The 27829-nt window shown below is 46.8% G+C and overlaps 2 protein-coding genes and 1 long non-coding RNA gene across 13 annotated transcripts in view; 1 reads left to right on the forward strand and 2 right to left on the reverse strand.

Moving 5' to 3' along the window:
• ADAMTSL3 (ADAMTS like 3) overlaps positions 1–1012 on the reverse strand; it is a 373236-nt gene extending 372224 nt beyond the window's left edge. Inside the window, 1 exon segment of the mRNA XM_060157437.1 lies at positions 823–1012. The gene's annotated coding sequence lies outside the window, so the exon portion shown is untranslated.
• A 3580-nt stretch (positions 1013–4592) lies between these two features.
• LOC132503893 (uncharacterized) lies at positions 4593–7603 on the forward strand. The gene is made up of 3 exons (XR_009534660.1): positions 4593–4690; positions 5898–5985; positions 7490–7603. It is a non-coding gene; the product is annotated as an uncharacterized LOC132503893 (long non-coding RNA).
• Positions 7604–13188: 5585 nt separating this feature from the next.
• The window catches only part of SH3GL3 (SH3 domain containing GRB2 like 3, endophilin A3), a 287126-nt gene continuing 272485 nt past the window's right edge, over positions 13189–27829 (reverse strand). For 8 of the 11 annotated variants that reach the window (XM_060157494.1, XM_060157534.1, XM_060157486.1 and 5 more), the window contains one exon: positions 13189–13849. In XM_060157494.1, the coding sequence (XP_060013477.1) occupies positions 13644–13849 (206 nt within the window). In that variant the 3' untranslated portion in view covers positions 13189–13643. Of the gene's footprint in view, positions 13850–24514; positions 24711–25796; positions 25848–26239; positions 26312–27829 lie in introns of all 11 variants that reach the window. The other 3 variants (XR_009542107.1, XR_009542111.1, XR_009542112.1) reach the window with 3 other exon arrangements.

Raw genomic sequence — 27829 nt, forward strand, 5'->3', positions numbered from 1 at the left:
AGCAGAGGCCCTCTGAGACCAGGAGGGCAGCGGGGGCTTTCTTCAGAGTTCTGACAGTTTGCAGGGAAATCAGAACGAGGCGAGCCTGGAAAAGCCGAAAAGCCGAGGTCACCCTCGCCTCTCGCTTCGCCTCGCGGGCGCCTTGGCGGAGCCGGTGTCCGGGGGCGGGTCGGTGGCTTCTCTCCATCTGGAGAAAGCATTAAGGGCCTGGCCTAATGCGATCCGCAAATGTGCTGCTGTTTCCGACCTGAGGCGGCGACTCTGGGCCGAAGGGAGGCGGCCAGTGCGGGGCCCTGGGACCGTGCGGCCCCCTCGCTCGCTCGCTCGCTCGCTCACAGCAACCGTCCCGGCGCGCACTCCCCCCGACTACCCGCCGCCTCACAGTCCCCGGGCCCCCGCCGCCGCCGCGTCCCAGTCCCGCACGTCCACTTGCCACAGTGGGCGCGTCACTCAGCCCCTGGCGCTCTAGGTGCTCGCATCCCACTTGCCAACCGGCCGGACCTTCCGACGCCCAAGACCACTAGGTGCTGTCAGCCCGTTTTCTACCTAGAAAGTCCCAAATCTGAAAACCCCCAACCCGGTGGAGTTCCCCGCAGTCAAGCGCCCCTGAATGTCTCTCCCCCAAACCACCGGGACCCCACGGGAGTTTGCCCGGCCCGAGGTCTCCGAGCCTTGCCGAGCGCCCCGGTCCTGAAGCTCCCGGGAACACAGCAGTGCACCCTCCCGCTCGGAGCCCCGCAACCCCGCTCAGAAGCCACCGCCCCGTCTTGCTCCCCCGGAGAGAGCCTTCCCTCCCCCGGGCGCCGAGCTCCTAGCACCCACCTGGCGCCGCAGAAGCGTCTGGGACGTGCAGCCCGGGCCGCGCGGGCTCGGCGCACGCGGAGGAGAGGCGGACAGAAGCGGCCCAGTCAACACCTCGTGCGGAATCCGGGACCGGGACCTTCCCGGACGCTGGCCTCCAGCCCGCGGCGCCGCAGTCGCCGCCGCCGCCGAGAAGTTAAATGGGGCTGGGACGGGGCCGCCCCGCCTCTCCCGCCCCCTCCGGGCGTGCGGAGCAAGGCGCTGGCGGGGGCCCAGAGGCGGAGGGCGCGCGCCGCCACCTGCACCGCCCGGCAAGTGCACGGCGCGCCCGGGCTCCCGCCCGCCCTCGCGTCGGCCCCGCGCCTTCCGCCCGTGCGGGGGACGCCGGGGTCGTGAAGAGAGTGCGTGAGGGGCCGGGCCGGGCCGCTCGGAGCGCGCGGGGCCGCGGCGACGGCGAGACTCGGCTGGAACGCTCCGCCGCCCGCTTCCTGGAAGCCACTCCTCGCCTAGGGCCGGCCGCCAGGCGTGGTGCCAAGAGCCGGGATTGCCGACGCCGCCACCGCCGCCGCCGGCAGGCGCGCAGGGGAAAGGCGGCCGCTGCGCCGCGAGCCAGCCGGGGCGCTCCGCCTCAGCCGGAGCTGGGAGCGGGGATGCCATCGCCCCCTCCCCCAACCCCCGTATTTCCCCGAGCCTCCACCCGCCCCGCCAGGGTCCCGGCGCCGACTCTGCTAAGTCAGGCCCAGCGGCCACACGGAGGCTTGCCCGGAACCGCTGGCTCGTGCCTGCGAGCCTCCGGAGCTCCGGCCAGGCGTGACCGAAGTCGGAGACCAGTGGCCCCACCCGGCCTGCGCCGCCTCTGCCTCCGGAGGCGCCCAGCGCAGATCCTGTGCAGGGGCCGGTGGACTCACCAGCCGGACTCTTCGCTGCCAGGGACCACCAGCGACCGACCAGTAGGGGTGCCTCGTAAGCGGGTACCTGGTGCCCCTTCCTATGAGCCGAGCTTGGGTAACAGAGCTGCTCAGCTGCCCAAACCATGGGGGTGCCCAGGCTTGGGATTTGGGGTGGAGGTGTCAGGCACCGGGCCTGGGGTGAATTTCCTCGTGGACCTGTGGAAGTGAAGTAAGGTGGAACGCTTGTCCCTGGCCTTGGCCTAATCTCAGAGGTATAAATCCAAGGGCCCGGGATTGAAAGTCTCACTATGCCCCCGGCTAAGTCCTACCACAGTCATCATTTCCTTGGGTGCCTAGTGTGTGCCAGCCACGTGCCAAGCTCTTTATGTGCAGCTTATCTTCACAAGGGCCCCGTGGTGACAGTAACATTATACCCATTTCATTGATGGGAAAGCTGAGGCCCAGGGGATAACATAACTTGTACACAGTGAGTTGCAAAGTCAGGGTTGGAGCCCATATCTCTCTTCTCTCTAAAGCCTCCATTTGTTCATCTCTGAAGTTGCTTTCCTGCCTGTTCTGTGTTTGGTACATTACAGGTGGTGGTAGAGCTTTACGGAGAGGAGCTGGCCCTGCACGCCTACCTCCCCTATCTTGCCTTCCTTAACTCCGTGACTTCCTCTGGCCAAGAGGAGGATCTCCAGGGCGGTCCATGTAAAACAGCTGGAATCTTGCGGGAAGTTAGCAGAGGATGTTCAGTATGAAGGAGGCAGAGGAGCAGGCGGCCGTGGGGAGACTAGTCATTGGGTGGGGGCGGGGGGGGGCTGGGCTAAACCAGAAAGAATGCACCCATGTACAGTCGATTCTCCTATTCACCATTATCAGTTATGTTCTTATAAAGTAAAGGGAACTTTATAGTGAATTTGGGAATACCAGACCATTGATCCTGGGGAAGATACAGGGTTAGATTCCTGCCAGCCTCTGGTCACCACATTCTCGTGAACCAATCAGTACATATGTGTGTTTCTCCTTAAAGACATCTTGCTTAATATGTATTGATTCATTCACACTGAACCCACAACGCGGGCCTGAATGAAGTTTATCTAACACGGGTATCTTATCTAACACAAGGATTTTCTCCACAGGGCACATCACAGCCTTCTTCTGCTTAGGGGCACTAGACAGCACTTCAGCACTGCTCGGAGGGCCATTTTAAACAGCAGAATCACCAAGAAAAAAGACCAAAATGTGAAAAGTGGCACTGAATAGGCCCTCAGAGGGTACCTGTTTACAGTATGAGAGCTGAAACAAGAAGGCAGAGCATGGCCTTGATGGACCTTAGCTGGGAAAATGCATATCAGGCAACTCCAAATGTTCACCCCTCATCAGAGGACCATGAAAGTGCTGCAAGCATTGATCTGGGGGCTGCAAATAACTTTTAGCACATAGGCAAGTTCACAAATATGGAAGCTGCAAATAATGAGGATTGACTTTGCACTTCTCCTGTCAAGGAAGGGTAGAGGAATAATGATGTTAACATTTCCAAACACTTACAATGCACCAGGTGCCGTTCCAGGTACTTTGCTTGTATTAACTCACTCACCACACCAGCCTATGAGGTAGGTATAACTTTTATTCCACTTTACAAATGAGGAGACTGACGTAGAAAGATTTAAACACTGCACGTTCTTAGCAACTAGACTCTACCGCTCCTCACGTCACTCACGTTCCCAAATGGAGTCCATTGCAAAAATTACATGCATATTCAAGAGGAAATGGAGAATTCAAAGAGACGTGCTTGTGCAGTGGCAGCCCTGCACCTCCCGTGACTCAGGAAGGCACTGAGAAGGCCTCTGGGGTGGGGGCGGGTGGGGGTGTTGGCAACACCTGAGCTGCTCTGCTCTGAAGTACTAGTGGCTCCTGTCTCATTTTCCCCTGGGCACTATTGACTCTGGAGCCTCTAGGGCGTGGCCACATCAAGCAGGGAGGCCAGGGCTCAGGCTTGCTCTCCCACAAGGGCCGTTGAGTATCCGGCCAGCCCCCTCGAGGAACAGCTGGTCGGTAGTGAAAAGCAGAAGGGAAAACACCAGTTCCCTGCTGGAAGTTCTGCCTTCTGTTCACCCTAGCAGGTCCTGCAGTCAGTCCTACGTGTGTGGCTAAGGCACTGTGAGTCAGGATCACAAATTCCTCTACTCCTCCTCTACGTGTGGGCTGGACCTCACACGCGCAGTCCTCAGATTCACCGTCTAACTACCCCAGAGGGCTCTCCATCACCCTGCCCAAGTGTAGACGCAGAGCCATCCCTCAGGCGTTTGCACGCACTCTCCCCTCTTCCCTGAAGCCTGCCCAAATATTTAAACAAGACATTGCCAAAGGCATGGAGGTGGGGGAAGAACAGAAGAGAACGAACCCCCACAAAGTGTCTGATCAGGCCACTGGGTGTGACTGCCCAACCGATCTCTCTCTGATGGGGGACGGGGCTCAGATCCTTCCCTGCCTAGCTCCTGGACTACCTCTCCGCATGAGAACCCCACCGCCTGGGGACAAAGGCAGTGCATTTCAATCCTGAGAGGTCTAAGAAACCAAGTTCTATTTCCTCCCTGAAATCCATCTTCTTGAGTTCCCGGTTTCCCTTATCTCAGAGTTTCCTACCCCTACTCCCTGCATTGCCTAGTGACTGCAACGAGCCAAGCACAACAATGCAACATTTGTATGAGAGACAGAACCAGGGAAGTTCCTGCTAGTGAACTTCTGATGCTTCTGTGGGGGTATGTGTGTATTTTACCCTACGAGAGAGGTGACATCCCTTCAGGGCTTGGGCCTGAATTTGTTCTTGATACAGAATTACTCTTTCTGGTTGCAGAACTCATGAGATGGACTCGGAAAGCACACTCAAGAAGACTGTGTCGGAGGCTTGGAGAAAAGGAGCCCTTGGAGGCAAATCCTATAGAAGTGAGAGCTGACTGAAGTAGGAACGAAGGATGCATCAGGGGAAACGTCAGGTGAGCATGGTGTCTTAGGGGTGCGAGATTGCCGAGGGAGTGCTCTCACAGGAAAGATCTGTAAGGGAGCAAGGGATGCAGGATAGGGAAGGGTGGAGAGCAGAGCAAGCCCGTGCCCCAGGGAAGGTCTAGCCCTCTCCCGATCCTCATGGATCGTGGAGCCGAAGCTACACCATAGAGTTGCCCTGTCTCCAGGCAACAGGACTGGGTGGTTGTACGCACATGACGGTCATTGCTTCCGCTGGAACTGGATGGCGGTGGAACCTCCTAAGCAGCTCTCATAAGCCAAAGGCGATGCTCCAGGTCAGGTCTCAGGTATAAGCCCTGGGCTGCCACACTCACATAAGCTGGGAGGTGGGTGTACCTGTCAACAACGAGGGTCTGGACAGGGCTCCGGCACCAACAGCATCTACCACAACTGGCTTCTCAGGTGTGCCCCGCCCCACATGGGAAGCAGGCTCAGCCAGTGGTGATAGTTTTCTGCCTGTCCAGAGTACTTCTTTGGAACAAAAATTTGCTTTCTAAAACGTGTTCAAGGCTTCTGCCTCATAAGCAAAAAAAAAAAAAAAAAAAAAAGCCCCTGGGAGGAGGTGTGACAGGAGTGGTTCTACTTGGTGAGGGGCCCTGTGTGCTTTGGCACACCCCCCCTTCCTGGTTTTTCCTCTCATCCTGCACCCAGATCTCCGAGGAGCTGGGGATCAGATCACACCAGATCCGTGATTTCATGCCTTCTTAGAGGTGGCAGATCCGTCATTTCAAGTCAGGAGGCTTAGGAATTACGACTGCTGCAGCACTGGAGGTCTGAGCCAGTCAAAATCTCTGTCAGGACGGTGAGGTGGTGTTAGACAGACTCTTTCTAGAAAATTCCAAATCTTTGGGATTGGTCAAGGGAAAGCTATAGTCCCCCAAAGTGCTGCAAAGGAATTGAGTTGGGATTTGTTGACCCTTCTCAGGGCCAGAAAACTCTCCAGGCCCCAGACCCGAGGCTGATTTTCACGTGGTCTCCAGGGCTAGGAAGGTGCTGACCTTAGTTTTATGTGCATCTCATAATCTGATAAACCTGTACATATACACAGACATATCTGTGCACATAGACTCTACCATGGAACATGAGCAAACCATAGGCACTCTAGGAAGAGTGGATTTACTAGTGCCTTTGAATTCATCCCCTTTACCCTTGACAAGAACCTTATCTTCTTCCCCTCAGAGGCACAAGGCCAGTGTAGAGAACACTGGAGCTGTGGTCAGGAAATGTGCTACCTGTCCAGGCTTGGCCACACACTGGGGGACTCCAGGTAAGTCACTTCACCTCTCTTAGCATCACTTTTCTCCATTATTTTGTGAAATATAAAAATCAGGAAGTTCTAAGAGGTCCTTCCACTTTAACTTCAGAGATTGTTTCTATACTTTGCTTGTATAACATAGAAACATCTTCCTAATCTAGAACCCAGCTCTGGAAGTCTCTCCTCATTTCCCCACAACCAGAACAAACAAGGCCTCTGAGCATCCAACTGACATCAGATTTAAGCATATTGCATATAAGCAAATACTTACGTCTCATTTGAGACTATTGATTCTTTCTTTGCACATAGTTCTCACATGTTTGTCATCTAGTTTTCAAGGGTAAATTAGAGGCTAGAATTAGAAAGGGACAGAATACCTCCAGAGAAAAGGGATACTAACAGCATAAAGGTGCTACAGGAAAACTGTGAAAGGCACAAAAGAAATAAAAGACACCATAAGTCTGGTACAGTTTTGTTCATCTTGGGGCCTGAGAGTATCACAGTATCATTGTACAGGGCTGTGTTCACGCTCATGAATCCAGGTTATCTATGAATTCACTTGTTCCTTAGATTCTGTTGATGGATGTATGGAAGTACAGGCTACATTTTAGAAAAATATTCACTCACCAAAGGGTTAGATTGTAAGAAAAGGAAAACAAAAGCGGGCACCATAGATTCCTTTAACGATTCACCCTTAGCTTCCTGAAAAATTCACACCTAGCACATCATCTCTGACAACTCTAGGAGTCCAAGGGTTTTCTCCAGAATTGGTTAATTTGAGCAAAAATAACAGAGTGCAGGGCTTCCCTGGTGGCGCAAGTGGTTGAGAGTCCGCCTGCCGATGCAGGGGACGCGGGTTCGTGCCCCGGTCTGGGAAGATCCCACATGCCGCAGAGTGGCTGGGTCCGTGAGCCATGGCCGCTGAGCCTGCGCGTCCGGAGCCTGTGCTCCACAACGGGAGAGGCCACAACAGTGAGAGGCCCGCATACCACAAAAAATAAAAAAAAAAATAACAGAGTGCAAAGTACTCTGTACACTTTTTTGTTTAAAAATGTGATATCGGTTTTCTTACAAGTCGTCAAGAAGAGTTGTGCACAAAAGCATTTTCTCCCATGCTGCATGGCATGTCACTCACCCTGCACCACAGAATGAGACCCACTTGTTTAGTCTACTTCCCTACGTGTCCCTTACTCTGTCAGACTGGCAATATTTGGGTTGGAAACACCACAAAGAAATACTTGAAACGTCTTTTTTTCAAATATAAGTTCAGTAAAAACATTTCTATGTATTAAGTTTTGCAAAACACACTTAACTTTGGGAGAGTTTGGATAGCCAATTAAGCATTTTTATCCCTGCTTTACCAAGACTCAGGCAAAAAATGTTCTATGGATGAGTGTGAAGAACCAAATTCCTTCAGATGCCACCATCTATGTCCAGTCAGCTTTAGGCTTAAAGAACAATTCAGTTCAATGCAGCAAAATGCAATATATATTAGTTGACAATCTATTTTTGCCAGGTTATGTTCTAGGTCCTGGGAAAACAACGGTGTGGTAAGATACAGCCCTGCCTGAAGGAGCAAACGAGATACTGTTTTCCACAATGGCTGCACCAACTTACATTCCCACCAACAGTGTAAGAGGGTTCCTTTTTCTCCACACCCTCTCCGGCATTTGTTATTTGTAGACTTTTTAATGATGGCCATTCTGACCAGTGTGAGGTGGTACCTCATTGTAGTTTTGATTTGCATTTCTCTAATAATTAGCGATGTCAAACATCTTTTCGTGTGCCTATTGGCCATCTGTATGTCTTCTGTGGAGAAATGTCTATTTAGGTCTTCTGCCCATTCTTTGATTGGGTTGTTTGCTTTTTGGTTGTTGAGTTGTATGAGCTGTTTGTATATTTTGGAAATTAAGCCCTTGTCAGTCACATCATTTGCAGGTATTTTCTCCCAGTCTGTAAATTGTCTTTCTTTTTTGTTTATGGTTTCCTTTGCTGTGCAAAAGTTTGTAAGTTTGATTAGGTCCCATTTGTTTATTTTTGCTTTTATTTCTATTGCCTTGGGAGACTGACCTAAGAAAACATTGGTATGATTTATGTCAGAGAATGTTTTGTCTGGCTGTATTTTTAATAATCCAAGCAAGAGCTCATGATGGCCTAACCTGGTACAAGTAGTAGTGGAAATAGAAGAAAATAGACGGATTTGAGACAGTTGTAAGAGACGTAGAATTGTTAAGACTTGGTGAATGACTTAAAGGGTAGAGAGGAGAGACAGTCAAGGCTGATACCCTAATTCCTGCCATGGGCCATGGGTGATGGCAGTGTCATTCGTGGACACTGGGAACAACAGAAGAAGAGGGGTATATTGGCTGGAGAGAGGCAGTGCAGAGATGATGGCTTCACCTGGAACGTTTTGAGCTGGAAATGCCTCTGGGTCTAGAATCAGGAAGACAACCTGGGCTGGAGATTTAGATCTGTGACTCCTCAGCATATGGTTGATACCTGAAGCCATGGAAGTTGATAGTGTGGGTGAAAACAGGCAGCTAGCTAGCTCATTCACCATCTAGCCATACATCTGTTCATCAGGAAAGGAATTTGTAAATGTTCCCTAGTGTGCATGTAGTATGTCTATAATTTCTCCTAAACAGTGAAAATATCACAAGTTTATTTCTTTTTCTCAAAAAACCAAAACCAAGGAGCAATCACTGGGAGCCACTCTTGACTTCTGCCTTTGTCTTCACCGTTTGCTCTTATGGTTCAGTGGCTCCGGCCTGAAGGATGTTCTCTCAGCTCTGTTCCTTTGCTCTTTCATTGTGAACTTCCGCCTGAAAGACACACCCACCCCTGAATCCTCCAAGGCAAGTTTGACATTCAATCCGAGCCTGGGTCTCTGGTTTACCATCAAAGCAAGAGAGGGACTTATTCAGCCTTTCCCATGAAACTGCTAAATGCTATTTCATTAAATATGTACCAGAGCAGTGTATTTTTATTGTTGTTTTTAAAAACCAAGAAAGAAACCAAAAAAACTCCATGAAACAAGTATCCCCAAATTCATGTATGGTGTCAGGAAGATTGAGAACAAAATGACTAGTGTTCTGCAAGGCATCAATAAAGAAAATGGAAAAGAATTTTTCCTTTCAAAAAAAAAAAAAAACGCTGATATTGACATGAAATGTCAGGTCAGGTAGAGACTTCTGATTCAAGATGATTTGAACTCAAATGTTTCACTCATCCTACCCATTCCCCACTGAAATCACTAAATGGATATTATATAAAATTCTATATGAATGCTGGAAACGGAGGAAGGGAATTATCCCCATAACTGAAATTCAGCGGGTTGATGAGATACACTAGTAGCCATTGCTCTGGCGACAATGGCCCTCGTGATGAAGGAAGAGAGCTGTGCACTGTGAATGTCCTCCGTTCACCCTGCCAGGAAGCTAAGGAAACCATGGGTATCTTGTGGGAGACTCAGCAGCACCTTTACCACGTCTGGCCTGGGACCTCAGGAATGGTCCCTCTGTAGGCGTATCTCCCTGTGTGGTACCCTCTTGGCTGCCTCTTGCTAGCCTCCTCCTCTGGCTTCCTCCTGGCTATGTAAACCAGAGACTATGGTTTTTAGAATGATCAGTTTAATGTATACAAGATGTGTCACCTTTCTGGTGAAGGTTCTGGGGAGCACTAACCCCTCCATCTTTGGAATCTCAAGAGTCACAAGAGCCTTTGAAGAACGGTCATTTTCTGAGCTGCATCCAGTTGCGTTGGGAGAGCCAAGAGGCAGAGGGAGTATAGCTGAGAGCAAGGCAGCCCCGCGTCCTCTCGTTGTGGGCTCTCAGCTATTACCATTCCTGTGGCTTCACACTGACAGTTATAAGTATGTACATATAGATCAAATAAATATATGTAGACTAAAATGGGATTAAATGGTAGGATAATAAACCTCACTGAGATGAAAAGTATAGTAAGTGCTGGTGTTCAAGGGGGACCAAGAAACGGAACTCCTCTGTCCAAATCTTGAACCAATGGAGCAATAATAACAAAGTGTAGGAAGACCACACATCGCCTTTATTCCTGAGCTTTCCGTGTGCTCTGCACTGATGAGCAGCTCCCGAGAAGGGGAGGGGAGGGGCTGAGCTACATTTGCTCAGTTCTTCTTTCTAAACTCATCAGTCAGATCAAGTTCCCCTGGACCCAGGGCTCATGAGCTAGAGGGTGTAAAGAGGGAAAGAAAGTCCTACGAAAAGAGCTGCGTCTACCTGGAGGAGGCATCCCAAGTGGAGGAGAAGTGTCCACCACACCTACCCCAGCACTCTTTGGATATTTCTTCCCTTAATCTCTTGGGCTTAGTCATTAAGCCTATGCTCAACTGGAAGAAGACATTTGCCATCTTCATGAGGCTACTTCTGCCTTACCAACTACTACATTTTTGGGTGTCCTCATTGACAGGGTGGATTTTGCCCCTAGAAAGCTCTGAAATGAGTTGAAACTGTATAATAACTAAATGAACACCACTGTATTAGTTTCCTAGGGCTGTCGTAACAAATGACTACAACTGGGTGACTTAAAGCAACAGAAACTAGTTCTCTCACTGTTCTGGAGCCCAGACGCCCAAGATAAAGGTGTCAGCAAGTCCGTGCTCCACCTGAAGGCTCTAGGGGAGAATCCTTCCTCGCCTCTTCCTTGGCTTCTGGGAGCATCACTCCAATCTTTCTCTGCTTTTCCCATGGAAGCTTTCCCATGCTTTCCCCATGGCCTTCTGCCCTGTGTCTGGCTCTGTGACAAATCCTCCTCTCCTTTCTACTATAAAGGCACCAGCCATTGGATTTAGGGCCCACCCTAATCCAGGATGATCTCATCTTAACACCCCATCTGCAAAGACCTGATTTCCAAATTCACATTTTCAGGTACTGTAGGTTATGACTGGGACATATCTTTTTGGAGGCCATTAATCAATCCACTGTAGCCACCAATACTAAAGTTTACTATATATTCTATTTCCCACCTGAAATTATGTCCAACGATGTTGTCCGACATAGCTTATCAGAGGTTCTACAACGGAGACCAAACAACATTAAGATACTCTAAGAACAACATACTAGTATAAATGTAGACATATAGACATATACAGAATATATAAAGAATTCTCACAAGTTAATAATAAGCAATTTAAAATGGTCAAAAGATGGAGTTCCCTGGTGGTCTAGCGGTTAAGACTCCACGCTTCCACCGCAGGGGGTGCGGGTTGGATCCCTGGTCGGGGAACTAAGATCCCACATGCTGCGTGGTGTGGCCAAAAATATATATAAATAAATAAATTAAATTAAATGGTCAAAAGATTTGAAGAGACGCTTCACAGAAGAAGATACACACATGCCCAATAAGCATATGAGAAGGTGCTCAACGTCATTAGTTATCATCAGGGACTGGCCCGTGGGAGGCACCAAGGGGGCTCAGACTTACAGTGCTGTACACTGAATAAGAGGTCTTCCAGTTGCCAGGGTAGCCACATTCCCAGAGACATTCACAAAGGTGGGGCCTCGGACTAAGACACCGACCACCTAATTTGTAGCAAATGGGTTCTAGTTATCACTACTGAAAAAGAAACAGTGGATGCACATCCCTGGTCCAATCAACTGTGGCCAGTGGATAGGGTCACAACGTTCAGGGTGGCTGATGGGTCCCTCCACAGTGGGTAAAGTAGAAGTTATATGTGGGGCAGACACGCTAAAAGAGCAATCTGACAGGTACAGACATAGCACAGCCTTTAGAGTTGAGCTCTGTGATATTCATTCAGCAAGTCACTTGCCTTCTCTAAGTCTCAATTTCTTCACCTGCAAATAGGAACACTGCAACTTGCCTTAGTGCTTTTAATGAAGATTAAACTAGAAAATGCACGTAAAGCAAATGACACAGCTGGCCCAGGAAGGTGGTCTTTCTTCCACCTCCATGGAGGTGAACATAACCGATTCTTCCTGCTCGTGGGGTGGGAAATGGAAGTGGCTCCTGAGAGGAACACTTTAAGCCTGAATTACTCCAAGTCCAAAGGAATGTCCCCAAGAACGCTTGGTCCCAGGACAATCCCTGGAACTGGAACAGGTTTTCCTAAAGGAGCCATAACATCCACTTTGATTCTTAGCCCCCTCTCCACGGTTTACCTCTGAGGCAGAGAAGAACCTTTATGTCAGTGGAACTTGGCTTGAGTTTGGGGGCCTCTTCCAGGCAGATAATTCCCCATGCACCTTTCTACTGGACACACTTCATTAGGGCTTGCCCTCGAATACTCCCTTGATTCTATGTTCTGACATCTCTCTAATGCTCCTATTTCGGCCCTCCAGACTTGGCCTTGAGCTTAATATTTGATCTCCTTTGCTGATCTCTTGTTAAGAACAGACTTGGCTTTTTATTCCCCCTTCCTGCTCTTTGTACTTTTACTTACACTGAGTAGGATCACATGTCCCTTGTCAGCCCATTGAGACCAACCCTTGGTGCTGCCCAAAGGCCAGATCTCAAGCTGGCCTTGCTCAGTACCCCCAAGGGGAGATTTCAACAAAACCTAGTTATCCACTGGGACCTAGACCACGCACATGGCCATGCGTGATCTCATAAGGACAGACACCAGGTGAGTCTCCTGGGACTCACTCCACTTGCCTCTACAGCAAAACAAGAGATGAGGAGTAGGCAAAAGTGAGGATGGGATCCCAGCTTGAAGCTAAGCAGTGTCCATGCTAAGGGTCACGTACACCTGGCAATACCTATTGAACTGAAAGATGTGCCTGTCAGGAGTCCATTCGTTTGAGGGATGGAGAAATCTCAGAAGAACATATCCTCAAGGAAGAGGAAGCCGCGTAAATAAACTTGATCCATTTAAGAATATCTAGTACTTATTTATATTTAGAACTGTAGTAGATTAGTGTCCCTGCCTCCTCACCTTTGCCCACAGGTCTGGAGGTTGGCTAGGGTAACTCAGTTCTGGTCCATGTCTCTCTCTGGTAGGCTAGCTTGGGCATGCTTTCCTGGTGAAGATGCAGGTGCAAGAGCACAGGTGGGAAGGCTGAGTGCTATTTCAAGTTTCCGTTTGTATCCAGACTGCTACGATCCCACAGGCCAAACAAGTCACAAGCTGGACCCCGAGTCAGAGTGGGCACAGGAGGAGTTTGCAGCTGTGCACGACTGTCTTAAAAATCAATTCAACATTAAGAATAACCAAGGCCTTTTTACCAACACAGTGTGTCATGTTTATTGGGCTATTCACAGGTCAGCTAAAACACCATGAAGGGAAAAGACCGGATGCCATCAGTAATGTCAGGAAACAAGATATTTAGCAGTTCTTAGTTTCAAGTGTCGCATTCCATCACAGCTTGAGGAACATGGGCAATTCACTAACAAAACTGCAGTGGGTGCATTTGTTTTTAGCAACAAGGAGCACATACATTTATTTAACCAATGACTTTTAGGACAGTCAGCAAAAAAAGAAGATGGTATTTTCATGTAGCTAAGACAAGAAAATCATTTATACAAATTAAATGGATACAAAATACATTATAAAGAGAACACACATACAAAAGTCATTAAGCTGGTCAAAGAGCAGGAATGCCACAGAACACCACACTGAGAGGACACTGGTGTGAATTCATTTCCGTTATGAAAGTACGTCCAAAGTTTGAGTTACACATTTACTGAGGTAAAGGCACAATCACTTCCACGTAATTAATGGGGAAGAATCCAGATTCCCCATGGAGCACTCCTTCATACCAGTTTTCATCTATCTGATTGGTTAATGTAATGATATCCCCTTCTTTAAATCCTAGTTCTCCTTGGTTTTCTGGCTCAAACTCATAGAGACCACGACAGCAGGGCTGGTCCATGGGAATGTGAGAACCTGTCCACATCACATGGAGACAAAAAGCACAGGTTAACACGACAAATCACCCAGGGAGCATTGCAAAGGTGGAGAGTTGCAGAGACCACGACAGCAGGCCCCTGCCTTCCTTCCCAGGACAAGGCCGGCTCAACCCACCTCACAGGTGCTGTACTTGTGGCCTCTGCCCTCCTCAGCTCTCCCAGCTGCCCTAGATGACCTCCGGGGCCCACGGCTTTTCTCATCAGTTCTCCCGGCCAGAGAATTCAGGCCCAGCCCCTGTCCTTGAAGCAGCTACTCAGCTCTGCCTGGAGCCCAAGGGAGGTGCAGAATTACAAGGCCCAACCCCTGCCCTCAGGGAGCTCATAGTTTCTTTCCCGGAGACTGGAAAACACATGGGAAACATTTAAAAAACAAAGATGAGGTACTGTATCACCTATAGCTCAGAGAAGAAGAGAGCAGGAAAGGCCTGGGTGGTCAGGGACATTTTCCTTGAGCTGGTGACCAGGAGCTGGAACATGGCAGGGCGTGAGACTGGAAAGGGGTGAGGAAAATCTCTACAGACCAGCCTGCTGTCTTGGGACTGTTGTACTAAGCCAGAAGTTCTCAGAATAACATCTTTTAAATAATTGCTTTTTCATTTCAAAACTAAAACTAAACATGGTTAAAAAGAGAGAAAAGACATGCAAAATTGAGAAAAGTTAGCTGTAAACCACTAATGAAGAGGTGACCAATGTTAAATTAACATTATGGCATAGAAGCTTCCAGATATCTTTATGAATTTGTGTATGTATTTACATATAGCTGTTTGCATAAAAGAATTCCTATACATATTACTGTGAACATCTGTCCAGGTTACATTTAATTACTGACCAGTTGTCAACTGTTACCAGTATAACATAATTTCTTTAACCGATCTCCTATTATAGGATATTTAAAGGTCCTCCTTTCTTCCCTTTCTTCCCATCCTTCCCGCCTTCCTTCTTTCCTTTCTTTCTTCCTTCCTTCCTCTTTCTTTCTCTCTTCCCTTCTCCATTCCTTCCTTTTCATTTTCCTGTTTGTTTTCTCTTGGCTTTCATTGATAACTCTTTGAAAAATATCCTAATGTATGTGTATTTACAAATATGTACATTTAATTCCTGAGGGTAAACGTCTAGAAGGAAATTGGCTGTTCATAGACATAAATTTTTCCAAGACTTTCAAAATTTACTATCAATGTATTTTTTCTATGATTTTTTTTGTCCTAAAAGTACTAGGAGCCCCTAATATATTATACACTTTTATACTATAAATATTGACCTTATATCTGTCATGTTTGATACAAGCAGCATTCCCAGCTTATTATCTGTTTTTTTATTTCTTTTATTTTGTTTTTGGAGTGTGTACTGGGGATGGGGCAGGGATGGGGGTTTCTGTTTTGTTTTGGCATACATGCAGAAATTTTATACAACATAAGCAGTCAAACTGATGAAACTTTTCATTCATGGTTTCCCTTCTACAATTATATATGAATATTCAACTAAATTTATCCAAGTACTTTTTTTAAATTAATTTTTAACGTGAAAATGTTTTCTTTCAACCCGTTTGCATTTTTGCAAGTAAAGGTATTATTTGCTTTTAATAATGTTTAAGCAGTTATCACAACACGATTTATTAAATAACCCATTCTTCTCCACTGATTTCAAATACTGCTTTTATCTTTATCAATATCATACATTTAATTATCATGTGCACTTGGATCTATTTTAGGATCTTCTACTTTGCTCCACTGATCCGTTTCAGTAACTGTACCACACTACTTTAAATATTGTAGCTTTGAAGTAAAGGTTAGTAATTAGTAAAGCAAGTTCCTCATTATTACTCTTCTACAGGCATATGTTGGAGATATTGCAGGTTTGGTTCCAGACCACCACAATAAAGCAAACATCGCAATAAAGCAAACATCTCAATAAAGCAAGTCACCCAAATGTTTTGGTTTCCCAGTGCATATAAAAGTTATGTTTACACTAAACTGTACTGTGTTAAGTGTGCAGTAGCATTTTGTCTAAAAAAACAATGTGTATACCTTAATTTAAAAATACTTTATTGCTAAAAAATGCTAACCATCATCTGAGCCTTCAGCGAGTCCTCATCTTTTTGCTGGTGGAGGGTCAGCCATGCTGATGGTTGCTGACTGGTCAGGGTGGTGGCTGCTGAAGGCTGGGAGGCTGTGGCAACTTCTTAAAATAAGACAACAGTGAAGTTTGCTGCATCAGTTGACTCTTCCTTTCACAAGTGATTTCTCTGTAGCAGGCAACGCTACTGGATAGCATTTTACCCACAGTAGAACTTCTGTCAAAATTGGAGTCAGTCCTCTCAAACTCTGCTGCTGCTTTATCAACTAAGTTTATGTAATATTCTAAATCTTTTACTGTCATTTCAACAGCCTTCACAGCATCTTCATCAGGAGTAGATTCCATCTCAAGAAACCAGAAACCACTTTCTTTGCTCATCTATAAGAAGCAACTCCTCATCTGTTAAAGTTTTATCATGAGATTGTAGCAATTCAGTCACATCTTCAGGCTCCACTTCTAATTCTGGTCTTCTTGTTATTTCTACCACATCTGCAATTACTTCCTCCTCTGAAGCCTTGAACCTCTCAAAGTCATCCGTGAGAGTTGGAATCAACTTCTTCTGATAATGCTGATATTTTGACCTCTTCCCATGAATCATGAATGTTCTTAATGGCATCTAGAATGCTGAATCCCTCTCAGAAGGTTTTCAATTTACTTTGCCCAGATCCATCAGAGGGATCACTATCTGTGGCAGCCATAGTCTTACAAAATGTATTCTTAAATAATAAGACTTGAAAGTTGAAATTACCCCTTGATCCATGAGCTGCAGAATGGATGTTGTGTTAGCAGGCATGAAAACAACACTGATCTCATTGTACGTCTCCATTAGAGCTCTTGGGTGACTGGGTGCATTGTCAATGAACAGTAATATTTTGAAAGGAATCATTTATTCTGAGCAGTAGGTCTCAACAGTGGGCTTAAAATATTCAGTCAACCATGTTGTAAACAGATGTGCTGTCATCCAGGCTTTGCTGTTCCATTTCTAGAGCACAGGCAGAGCAGATTTAGTATAATTCTGAAGGGATTTAAGATTTTCAGAATGGTAAGTGAGCTCTGGCTTCAACTGAAAGTCACCAGCAGCATTAGCCTCTACCAGTAGAGTCAACCTGTCCTTTGAAGCCAGGCATTGACTTCTCCTCTCTAGCTATGAAAGTCCTAGATGGCACCTTCCAATAGAAGGCCATTTCATCTACATTGAAGATCCGTTGTTTAGTGTAACCACCTTCATTAATGATCTTAGCCAGATCTTCTGGATAACCTGCTGCAGCTTCTACATCAGCACTTGCTGCTTCCCCTTGCACTTTTACATCACGGAGGCAGCTTCTTTCCTTAAACCTCATGAACAACTTCTGCTAGCTTCAGACTTTTCTTCTGTAGCTTTCTCACCTCAGCCTTCATAGAATTGAAAAGAGTTAGGACCTTGCTCTGGATTAGGCTTTGGCTTAAGGGAATGTTGTGGCTGGTTTGATCTTCTCTCCAGATCACTGAAGCTTTCTCCATATCAGCAATAAAGCTGTTTCACTTTCTTATCATTTGTGTGTTCACTGGAGTAGCACTTTTAATTTCCTTCAAGAACTTTTCCTTTGCATTCACATCTTGGCTCCTGTTTGGTGCAAGAGGCCTAGATTTTCACCTGTCGTAGCTTTCGACATGCCTTCCTCACTAAGCTTAAGCAATTCTAGCTTTTGATTTAAAATAAGACGTGTGACCCTTCCTTTCACTTGAACACTCAGAGGCGATTGTAGGGTTATTAATTGGCCTAACGTCAATATTGTTGTGTCTTGGGGAATAGGGAGGGTGAGGAGAGGGAGAGAGATGGGGGAGTGGCAGGTTGGTGGAGCGGTCAGAACACAGACGTTTTTCAAGTCCATCACCTTATATGGGCACAATTTGTGTCCTCCCCAAAACAATGACAGTAATAACATCAAAGATCACACATCACCACAACAAATACAATAATAATGAAAAAGTTTGAATTATTGTGAAAATTACCCAAATGTAACCCAGAAACACAAAGCGAGCAAACCCTGTTGGAAAAATGGTGTCCATAGACTTGCTCGATACAGGGTTGCCACAAACCTTCAATTTGTAAAGAATGCAATATCTGCAAAGTGCAATAAAACAAGGTATGCCTGTATTTAAAAATTTCCTATTCCCACAAAATCATTCAACCAGGTAAATTTTAGTATCAATGTATTGAGTTACCCTCATCTTGACTTTAATTGGGTCATATTTTTTGAGTAATAGTAAGATTAATGTTACAAGATTATTTTTAAATGAATGACCATTGCATGCCTTGAGGAAACCACACTTGTTTCTGTGTTGTACATTTATGCTACGTCTAGACTGGGTTTGTTACTGTTTTAGATTTTTACCTCTGTATTTTAAAATGAAATTACTTCCTTTTTATATTCTGGTCATGTTTTGGTATAAGAGCATTTATAAAGTAAATTAAACTCTTTTCTCTATTCTCTAAAACATTTAAACTTGAAGATTCGATTTTAAAATGCCCCTAATTATCTAGGCCTATGGATTTCTGAAGACAGAAGGCTTTCTAGGATAGCTTATGATAGTGGCTTAGTGTGTCTGGGAAGGACATATGGTCACCCCAGTCCAGTTCCCTACAGATCCTAAAGGGGACATGTGGCCCCAGTGGTTCCCATGGTTCCATGCAGAGGAGCCAAAGGTGAGAGAATGGGCAGGAGCTGAGGGGCTGCCCTGGCCAAGTGAGGTGATGCCCCTCGCAGAGCGGGTGGAGGGCAAGGACCACTGGTGAGTTCAGAGGGAGACCTGATTGTCCCAGTCAAGATGGAGGTGGAAGGAGGCTGAACCCCACCCCAGGAAGACCACACACTGCATCCACGTGAGGCCACCACATGGACAGAGGCCACTACCAGTGGACGGAACAGGCCATCCAGGAGGAGACCAGGGAAGCCTGCACACCACAATAGCAGACACTTGTTCCTCTTTACATCACCCGAGCAGAGTGAGGTCTGCAAAGCAGGGAATGCAGCACCCCAGAGCCAGACCAGGCCAGTTTCACGGGTTTTGGCCTTAAGAAGAGGGCTTAATCCTTTCCCATGATTGAAATACCTGCACACGTGTGACCTCTGCCATCCTATGTTTTCCATTTCTATTTCCTTTTTCTATTATTACGAAACATTCTTATTTCTCTCCCTGTCCAGACTTCAACTGAGAGTTGAAACAAGCTCTGCTAGAGATTGTGTTCCTTCCTCACCAAGTCTTTTCCATCCAAGTAAAGAGAGAAGGTAGATTTGGGTTGGTCAAATGAGAAGCCCCTTTGTCCTGGGGAAGGGACGGGAGGTGGAGCACCGTGCAGCACCCCTTTCTCTGGGGGCAGTCCTCCCTCGGTGCCACCCCACTGCTAAACTTCCACGCACACTGTCCACCCCACGTGGGAGTGAGAGCCAACCCCCCCACTGGCATAAGGAGCGTTTCTCACCTACTGCCTTCCTGCTGCAGTGGTTCTCAACCTGGCGGCACATTAAAAGGCCCACTGCCCAGGCTGACCCCAGACCACTTAAATCAGTAGCTCTGGCAATGGGACCCAGACAACGGGGAAATTTAAAAAATTTCTCAGGTGTTTCCAATTTCCAAAGGAGGTTGCGAACCACCAGACTCATGGCCCTCTTTCCCTCCATTTCCTTTGACCAGAGCCCGGGAGTGTCAAGGAGCTCGTGGGGAAAGGGAAGAGCGTGGTGGCGGGTCGGCGGGGGTGGGGGGGGGAGGTTCTTCTTCCTCTGCAGGTGGGAAGCTCCTTCCCAGGTGGTGCTTCCAGGTAGGTCAGCATTTTAAAATCTGGGCCCCCTGCACTATTATCTCTAGAATCTACCTGATGTTTCTAGCATGTAGATGGCTCCTTCCATGACAGACGCCCCCATCCCACCCCAAGTCTGTATATTCCTCTTGTCATAATGATGGTAATTGGGAAGTAGAAGGGTTTAAATAGGGGGCCCAGTTCATGATCTTGAATATGAACAGAATAACCTTCAATGATTTCAAAACATTGGGGAATTGTGCGTTTCCAAGCAGAACTTTCCATTTTCCTTTGGAAATACAGCTCCTCTCTGGGTGGGCAGGGGGGCTGGGAGCTGGGCACTGAAACCCTGCAGCAATTCAAGCCTCTGAGTCAAAGTCAATTTTATTAATGAATAACTGTTTCCATGTGGTCTATTAAAATGATTAGTATTCTTTTATCATTTCTCCCACTGTCAGTTTTTAACAGAGACGGAGTCAGGTGCCAAAGCACATAGTGGTCTTGGGAGGCATTTCCCTGAACACAAAATGTCAATGCTAGAAGGGTCTCTGGTGGTCTTCAGTGAACCCTCCTCTTTTTGAAGACGAGGTCACAGCAGCCTGGCCTCAGAGCTAATGGCAAAGGCAGAAAGAGACACCAGGGCTCCAGACCTCAGCCCATGACCTACCCTCCTGATGTCACCTCCTATGTGATCTATGCCACTGCTAAGGGTTGCCAAGAAATTTCACAGGCTATCATGCTGACTTACAGGGCTAATTGTGTGTGTGTGTATATATATATATTTTCCCCCTCCCATTTACTTTGTAAGCTACCTACAATGACTAAAATAAATACTAAATGGCAGGCATGCACTTATCCCAACCACCAACTATGTGTGCATACGTGTGCACCCCCTGCACACATGCACTGACCAGATCGGGGGTAAGACACATCACTCACTTCTCACTTCATTTATTCCAGGCGAGGGACCATTGCCACACCGCCCACTTTGATTTCCTAAGAGCTGGGAAGTGACCAAGCACTCACATCACACTCCATCAGCAAATGAACCTAAAACATGGCATCTCTCCTGAGACCCCTGAGTGGAAAGCCCCCGGGCAAGAGTTCCCTGACTCAGGCAATAAGACACGAGCACCGGGCTCTCCCCCACCTCTGCGCTGCGTCCCCTCCACCCACTGAACACAGGTCTCAACGGTGCGGGCACCCGGCAGATCCACACCCAGCAGAGCTTGGTCTGGCTGTCCTGAACTACACCCTCAGCAGGACAATATCCTCCGATATCGTCCAATGCATTTGTCACGCTGGGTCGTTTCTGCCCTCTGGGGCCCTCAACCCAAGTAGCCATGGCTGCCCTTACTTTAGGGAGAAGGTGGAACCTGCACGCGAGCAATCAATGTTTAGCTGGTAAATCCCAAAATAATGCCATTTCCGTTGTGAAATGGTCTGAACGCCAAGGCTTTCAGGCTTTCATGCCAGAGCCAGGTAGGCTTTTATGAGATTTGAGAAGTGGCGGGGGTGGGGGACTTCTGGGGCGGAGAGACTTCTACTTCCAAGGAAGCAGAGCTTGAAGAACTCCAGAGCATAGAGGTTTGTATTACAAGCTGTGGGGAGGGAAGGGCTGTTCCCTGCCACCCAGAGAAGAGATAGGAGCTCTTTCTGGAGTCAGGGAGGAGGCCTGGTGAGACAAGAGGGCAGGGAAGAAGGCTGAACTGCTCCCTGGATTCCACCCTGGGTGGGGGGTCTTAGCCCCACTTCCCACTGGAACTGTGGGGGAAGGCAGGCCCCCAAAGTGCTCTAGACTTGGGGGCACTGAGCACAGTGGAAATGGTGGGTGGTATCATTAAACAGAGACGGCGTCTGAGGGGGCCGCCCTTGGCTCCCCACGAACTGTGAACACGTGTCAAGTCCCGGCAGGAAGTGAGGAAGTGCTGCAGGAGCAGCTGGACCAGAGATGGCCTGGGGGTGGGTACCCAGGCTCCGAATGCAGAGATCCAGCAACCCAGAGGCAGAGAGTCAGGCCCCGGACCCAGGCCTGGACCTGGAGTGACAAGTTATCTCAGCTGTGGAAGCAGTTAAGACCCCCGACACGCTTCCCCACCTGCCACTGTGATGTTCCCTAAACTCCCCCTGCACCCAGGCAACATCTCGGGGTACAGAAGGAGGTAGGAGAGAACCTTGGAGGAAAACCAAGAGTCCTTGCAGGAAATTTCAGCCAAATGACTAGGTTTAAATCCTGAATTGACAAAGCAATAAATGGATAGTCTGCTCTTTGTATTGGAAGAGACTGCGTTACCTTGAAATGGCAAGATTACGTTTTTTTCCACCATTAGAAGAAATGGAAAAAAGATTAAATTTTTTTTTTTTTTTTTTTGGCCAACAGTAGAAATGGAAAAAAGATTAAGTTGTTTCCGCCATCAGTCTAAACGGAGGCTCGTAAGCAAGTTCAGTTAAAAAGAAAGAAAGTTTGTGCCCATTTGCGTGGTGGTGTGTGAATTTTCCCTCTCCACAAAAGACAAGTCAGTGTCACCACGGATGGAACCCAAAAGTGCAGGCAGAAAAGGTGACTGACATGTCCTCAGTGAGACCTTTTCAAACTGGACTAGGCACAAACGTGGGCGAGGTGCCTGAGTGCCCAGATCTCCCCGTAATAAAGGAGGGGTCCTACCCAGCACCCCATCTTTGTTGAACACCCACTCCCCTTTCCCCTGGGGTCTTGCTCCACCACCTCCATCTCTATGCTTTCTCGTGCTGGGTAGTTGGCACCTGAAACTGCTGAGAATTTGTGCACGTGAGCTCCTGGCAGCCGAAACCCCAACCCAGTCTTCCTTGTTAAGGCACTAAAACAAAGATTATTTTAACAGCGAAAAGGGAGTGTCCCTGTTACATATTTATTATTCAAGCTCTGTTCCACCCCATTTGGGGAAGAAAAAAAAAGAGAGAGACCCTACCACAAGAATTGTAAGGTGGCCGGTCAGTCAGTACTACATCGGCAACACACGATAGGTCAGGAAACCCTAAAAGAAATTTCACTTCCCTCTTGGCAATAATGTGGACCGGTTTTTAATAATATTGGGCCCCCTCTTGTTTTAACAGCAGGAAAATTCTTTGGATGCCCTTCCGCACCCCCGCCTTTTGTTTCCCAAAGTCCCTGCTGCCAAGGGCTACTCACGTGTACAGAATTGCTGGGCACACTTTATTCTGGTAGGATAGCCCCACAGTGAATTAATTCTGCAGTCCCAGTCAGCTATGGGGATGAAATACTAACCCTCCGTTTCTCAGTGAACACCAAGTGCCAGGACAATATTCGAAGTGGCTGTTAGCAGATTTAATTCTCAGAGAAACCCTTTGATGAGGTGCCATTATTTCCCCCAATTTGATGGATGGGGAAACCTAGGTTCAAAGCAATTAAGCAGCAGGGCTGATATCTGACCTCCATCTAGGTCCAGAGTCTGTGTTCTTGATCGCCACTTCATGCAGCCACTCTGAAAATTGCTGGCTGGTGAGTTTACGCCCACTCAGTTTCTGAGCCAACCCCAGCCAAGGGGATGGTCCATCACCTAGGTTAGAAAGAGCCTGTGGGTCCTCAGCTGGGCAGGCTCCGGGAGTTCCCGTGCCTTGGGATGCTCTTTATTTATTATTTTTTTTGAGACAAATATTGTTTAAAATCTTTTTTAATGAGGTATAATATATACAGATAAGTGCACATATCATAAGTGTAGAGTTTAATGAATTTTCACAAACTGAAACATAGGTGCAGCTAGCATCAAGATCAAGAAATAAAACTGTAGTAGCATCTTAGAGCTCAGTCATGTTCTTTCCTCCAATCAGTACTCCCCCAAAGGTAATCACTAGCCTGACTCCTAAGGCTATACATTAGTTATGTCTGTTTTTTGAGTTTAACGTTAATGGAATCATACAGTATGCACTCTGGTGTCTCGTTTGTTTCACGCAACGTTATGTCTGTGTGGAGTGTGACTCAGTTCTTCGTCTTGTTTAATTTTGTGTGTGTGTGTGTCTTTTTGATGTATATAACAATACAGTTCAGGATTAGATCCATATAGTCTATAAATAAAGACAACGTTTTGGGGGGATGCGTGAGGAATGCTCTTTAGGAGCATCCTCCACCTAAATCCTTCTCTGATCCCAGAAGGCCTGCCCACATCCCAGCTCGCCCTGCCCATCACTTGAGGGATGTCCTTCAGGTATTTATTCTCTGTGCTGCTTCAAAGTGAGCAACTCAGGCTTCAATCAAAAAATAATAATAATAACCAAACAAAAACAGGTGTCTACTCCAGGTGGTGGACGAGACACTAGAGTGGAGATGGCATCAGATAAGGCTGGCGTTTCTGCAGCCCAGCCGTCTCCTGTGCTCCCTCCCTCTCTCTCTCTCTGCCATGTGCCAGGGCCTGGGAGCCTGTTCTCCAAGGCTGTGTTTCTCATCCTGACTTTGAAGGAGATAAAGGTGGAGGTAGGAGTGGTCAGTGGGGCAGGGGACATTCTTCTCTCCATAGCACTAAAAATCACAGCTCTTTTGCTGTACTTGAACTTGGCTAATTTCCAGATCACCAAAGGAGCCCACTGTACTCTCTTCTCTGCTGGCCCTGACTTTGTGGATTTCGTTACCTGGAAGCATTTGGTCAGAGCATCCCAACTGAAAGGCAAGCTACAACCCCCACCCCTATTTTTTGGGTTGGGGTGGGGAAGGGGCTGGAGAGAGAAGGAAAATTCACACAACTGCTGTCCGCATGAGTGCCTATCAGGGTACAAGGTATGGAGTCTACGGAAGCTACTGACCTGAGGAGGGCTCTTTGTCTTTTAGTAAATGCCCCAGACGGCTGTGCCTTTTGAGTTTTTGTTCCTGCTTTTTATAGTTTTTCTCTTGCCTCCCTTGTAGTCAGGCTGCGACCTGTCACTTTTTCCTGCCGACAGTGGGCCTTCCGAAAGCAGTCCCCAAGGCCTTTCTAATCTGCTGCTTCCAGTCTGCTGTAGGCTGGGAAATCAGATAACCAATTATGTAACATTAACAGCTGCTGTGTCGTGGGCTCTTGCTCTGCAGCAAGTACCGCGCGTGCCCAGCACCTCTTATTATGTGATCTAATTTAATCCTTAGAATAACCCTATGCAGTTGGGGTGATACTTCCTGTTCTTTTGATGACAGAATTTTGACCCAGAGGTGAGAGCCGGAATTTGGCCCTTCCTCTGACTCCAAAGCCCACTGTCACCAAGACAGGTGACACCTATCTTGGCTGGGTGAGCTTGCTTTCTGCTCACTTCCTGGTCTCAAATTTGGAATGCAGAGGTATTTCCATGACTTCTGCTACCCAGGGGCAGCTAAGGAACAGAGAGGAAGGTACCTGAGAACAGGTAAAATCGGCAATCACCCTGAGACTTACTATACCTGTACCATCTAACTAGAGAGTTCATCTCTTAACGTGTTGGGGCAAAAACACTAACTTGGAACTTTCGCGTCTATTTCTGGTTCACACTCATTCTCAAACACCGAGTGTGCACTATGGGCCAGGCACCATGCCCAACATATTAGACACCATCTCTCTTGAATTAGAAAGAGCATATCTGGTTCAAGTTCCCTTCAAAAGGTGTCATTTTTTTTTCCTATCTAAAATCTCAAGCTCTTGCAGCAAAAATTTTTTTGAAGCTAACACTTTTCCTTGAGCTGACCCAGACAAAGCATTGGTATATAACTCTGATAAATACCACAAAACCCATTTTGTTCAACATCTGTAAGTACTATTTTTGTCCATTTGGTAAGAACATATGGGACAAAAACTTCAGATCCCTGGGTTCTAGCTTTGGGTTAGGTCACCTCTGGGCCCTGATTTCCTTACCTGAAAATTTTAAGTATGAATCTATGGTTAATGCTATGGACTGAATGCTTGTGTCCCCCCAATATTCAGATGTTGAAGTCCTAATCCCCAAAGTGGTGGTATTTGGAGGTGGGGACTTTGGGAGGTGACAGGGTCATGAGGGTGGAGCCCTCATGAATGGGGTTAGTGCCACCCTGTGTACAGACACAACGAGAAGACAGCCATCTGCAAACCAGGAAGAGGGCCCTCACCGGACACCGAATCTGCTGGCACCTTGATCTTGAACTTCCCAAACTTCAGAACTGTGAGAAATAAATGTTTGTTGTTTTAAGCCCCTCAGTCTAGTATTCATTATAGCAGCTCAAGCTAAGACAGTTAAGTAATAAACTAGTAAGTAAAGTCTAGTAAAAGTCTATGAACTACCTTTCTAGAAATAAGAACTCTGTATTTATCCATAGGAGATGTGATTTATTAAAATGACTTGTCAAAGGAACTCAAGCTTAATCATTACAATCTATAAAAATAAGCATGTGTAATTTGTTTTTACCTTGATACCAATCCTCCACCACTTACACAGGTTATATGAGATGGGTTGAACTAGTAAAGTTTGTGCCCACCCCCCTCACAAAGCTTTCCCTTGTGTACGGAGATGACTTTTGCAGATTTCTCAGGAGCCACGGCCCATTTACTTAACAAAGTTTCCTGGGAGGTGACTCCTCGACTACAGCCAGGTCCAGTGCTTGTGGGTTGGCTCTGCCACTCTGAACTAAGGAAAAAGGGAAGACAAATGACAGCCTTAATCAGAGGTGGCTTCCTGGCCACTGGCATACGGATCAGCTTGCAGATGGTGTTTTGCTTGGCCTGCTCCTTGCTTTGTACAGTGTGGATTAGTTGACAAGATTTTAAAAATAAGGAGATTGCACATAAATATATGATTTCTGGCTTCTCTTGGAAAATCATAAAGGCTGGCTATCCTAGGTCCACGTTCTCAGGCAACAAGCAGCTGCTGTTTGGACAGGGCAAGTGTTCTCTAGGTGGCTGCAGACTCCTCTGCCTGTGGTGCTCCTGACTTGGCGGTCTGTCGTCAGACATCTTTCACTGGCCTGGCACTGTTTTCTTACACTTTCCTACGTCTCTCATTCCCATGATCTGGCATTAGGGTTTGCACCTGAGGCCACACCCACTCGACAAGCCCAGGAGGTATCACAAACAAGTCCAGGATTCAAACGAAAAGTCCTCTGGAATTGTGGTGCATGGCTGCCCTGTTTGTAATCCCTGGAAACTGACTTCTACTGGCTATTTTTTTACTATTTAGATAACGGTATTTTAAATTTTAGCTTAAAGACCAAGCATACCATTGTAGAACATATACTAAGATTTTTAAATACGCATTTGAGACAATATAACCATTTCAGCCAAGAAGTATTAAAATTCCTACAACTAAGTTAGAAATTACGTCCTACAGGCTTTTCAAAAACTCTTTTTGCAGACTATTTAGAAGAGTTACAGGAAACCATTCCCTGCAGCGAGAAAATCTTTCTCTCTAAAGCTTCCTTGAGATGAAAAATAAAACAAGGACTCTTCCCCTTTCGCACATCGATGGCTACTGATCAACAATACTCATCAGAGTTCACATTTTAATTTTTAATAATATTTTTTAAAATACAGAAAATATAAAAATGTTCAATCTGCACTTTTCAAATTTTTACGAATGCTGAGCACTCAGAAAAGATAACTATTGCAGCCACAGAATTTAGAGCTGGCAAAGAAACTTGGAATGTATTAAGTCCAATCACTTCATTTAGGGACAAGTAGAAATCAGTCTAGAGATGTTAAGAAACTCTTCCCCAAGTCACACAGCGAATGAGTGCCAGAGTCTGAATTCCAACGTGGGGCTCCTGTTTTTTGCTTATTTCTCTTTGTCTATAACTCTGACTCTGAACCACTACCGATCATATACAGAAATGGATATTGGGGGAGGGCTGGTGACAGGGGGGAAAAAAAAAACAAGAAAAAAGTGGAAAGAACAGAAGACAAAAAATGAAAAATAGCTGCTGACTGAGCAATCATCATTGTCACTGCTGTGTGAAATTTTAATTTCCTCTTTGGAAATTTAGGTTAAAAATACATCTATTTCTATTTACAGAGTGCTCGTCTTCTTTAAGTTTCACACTTCACACTTTACTTTTGAATAAATGTTTATTTTCTAATGTAATCCTAGAGATTTCACTCCGATGAGGGGAACGACTTAGGCTCTAAACATTATATCCAAGCCCCCTTAGAA

This window comes from Lagenorhynchus albirostris, chromosome 1 (assembly GCF_949774975.1).
Source record: "Lagenorhynchus albirostris chromosome 1, mLagAlb1.1, whole genome shotgun sequence".
Lineage (NCBI taxonomy): Eukaryota > Metazoa > Chordata > Mammalia > Artiodactyla > Delphinidae > Lagenorhynchus > Lagenorhynchus albirostris.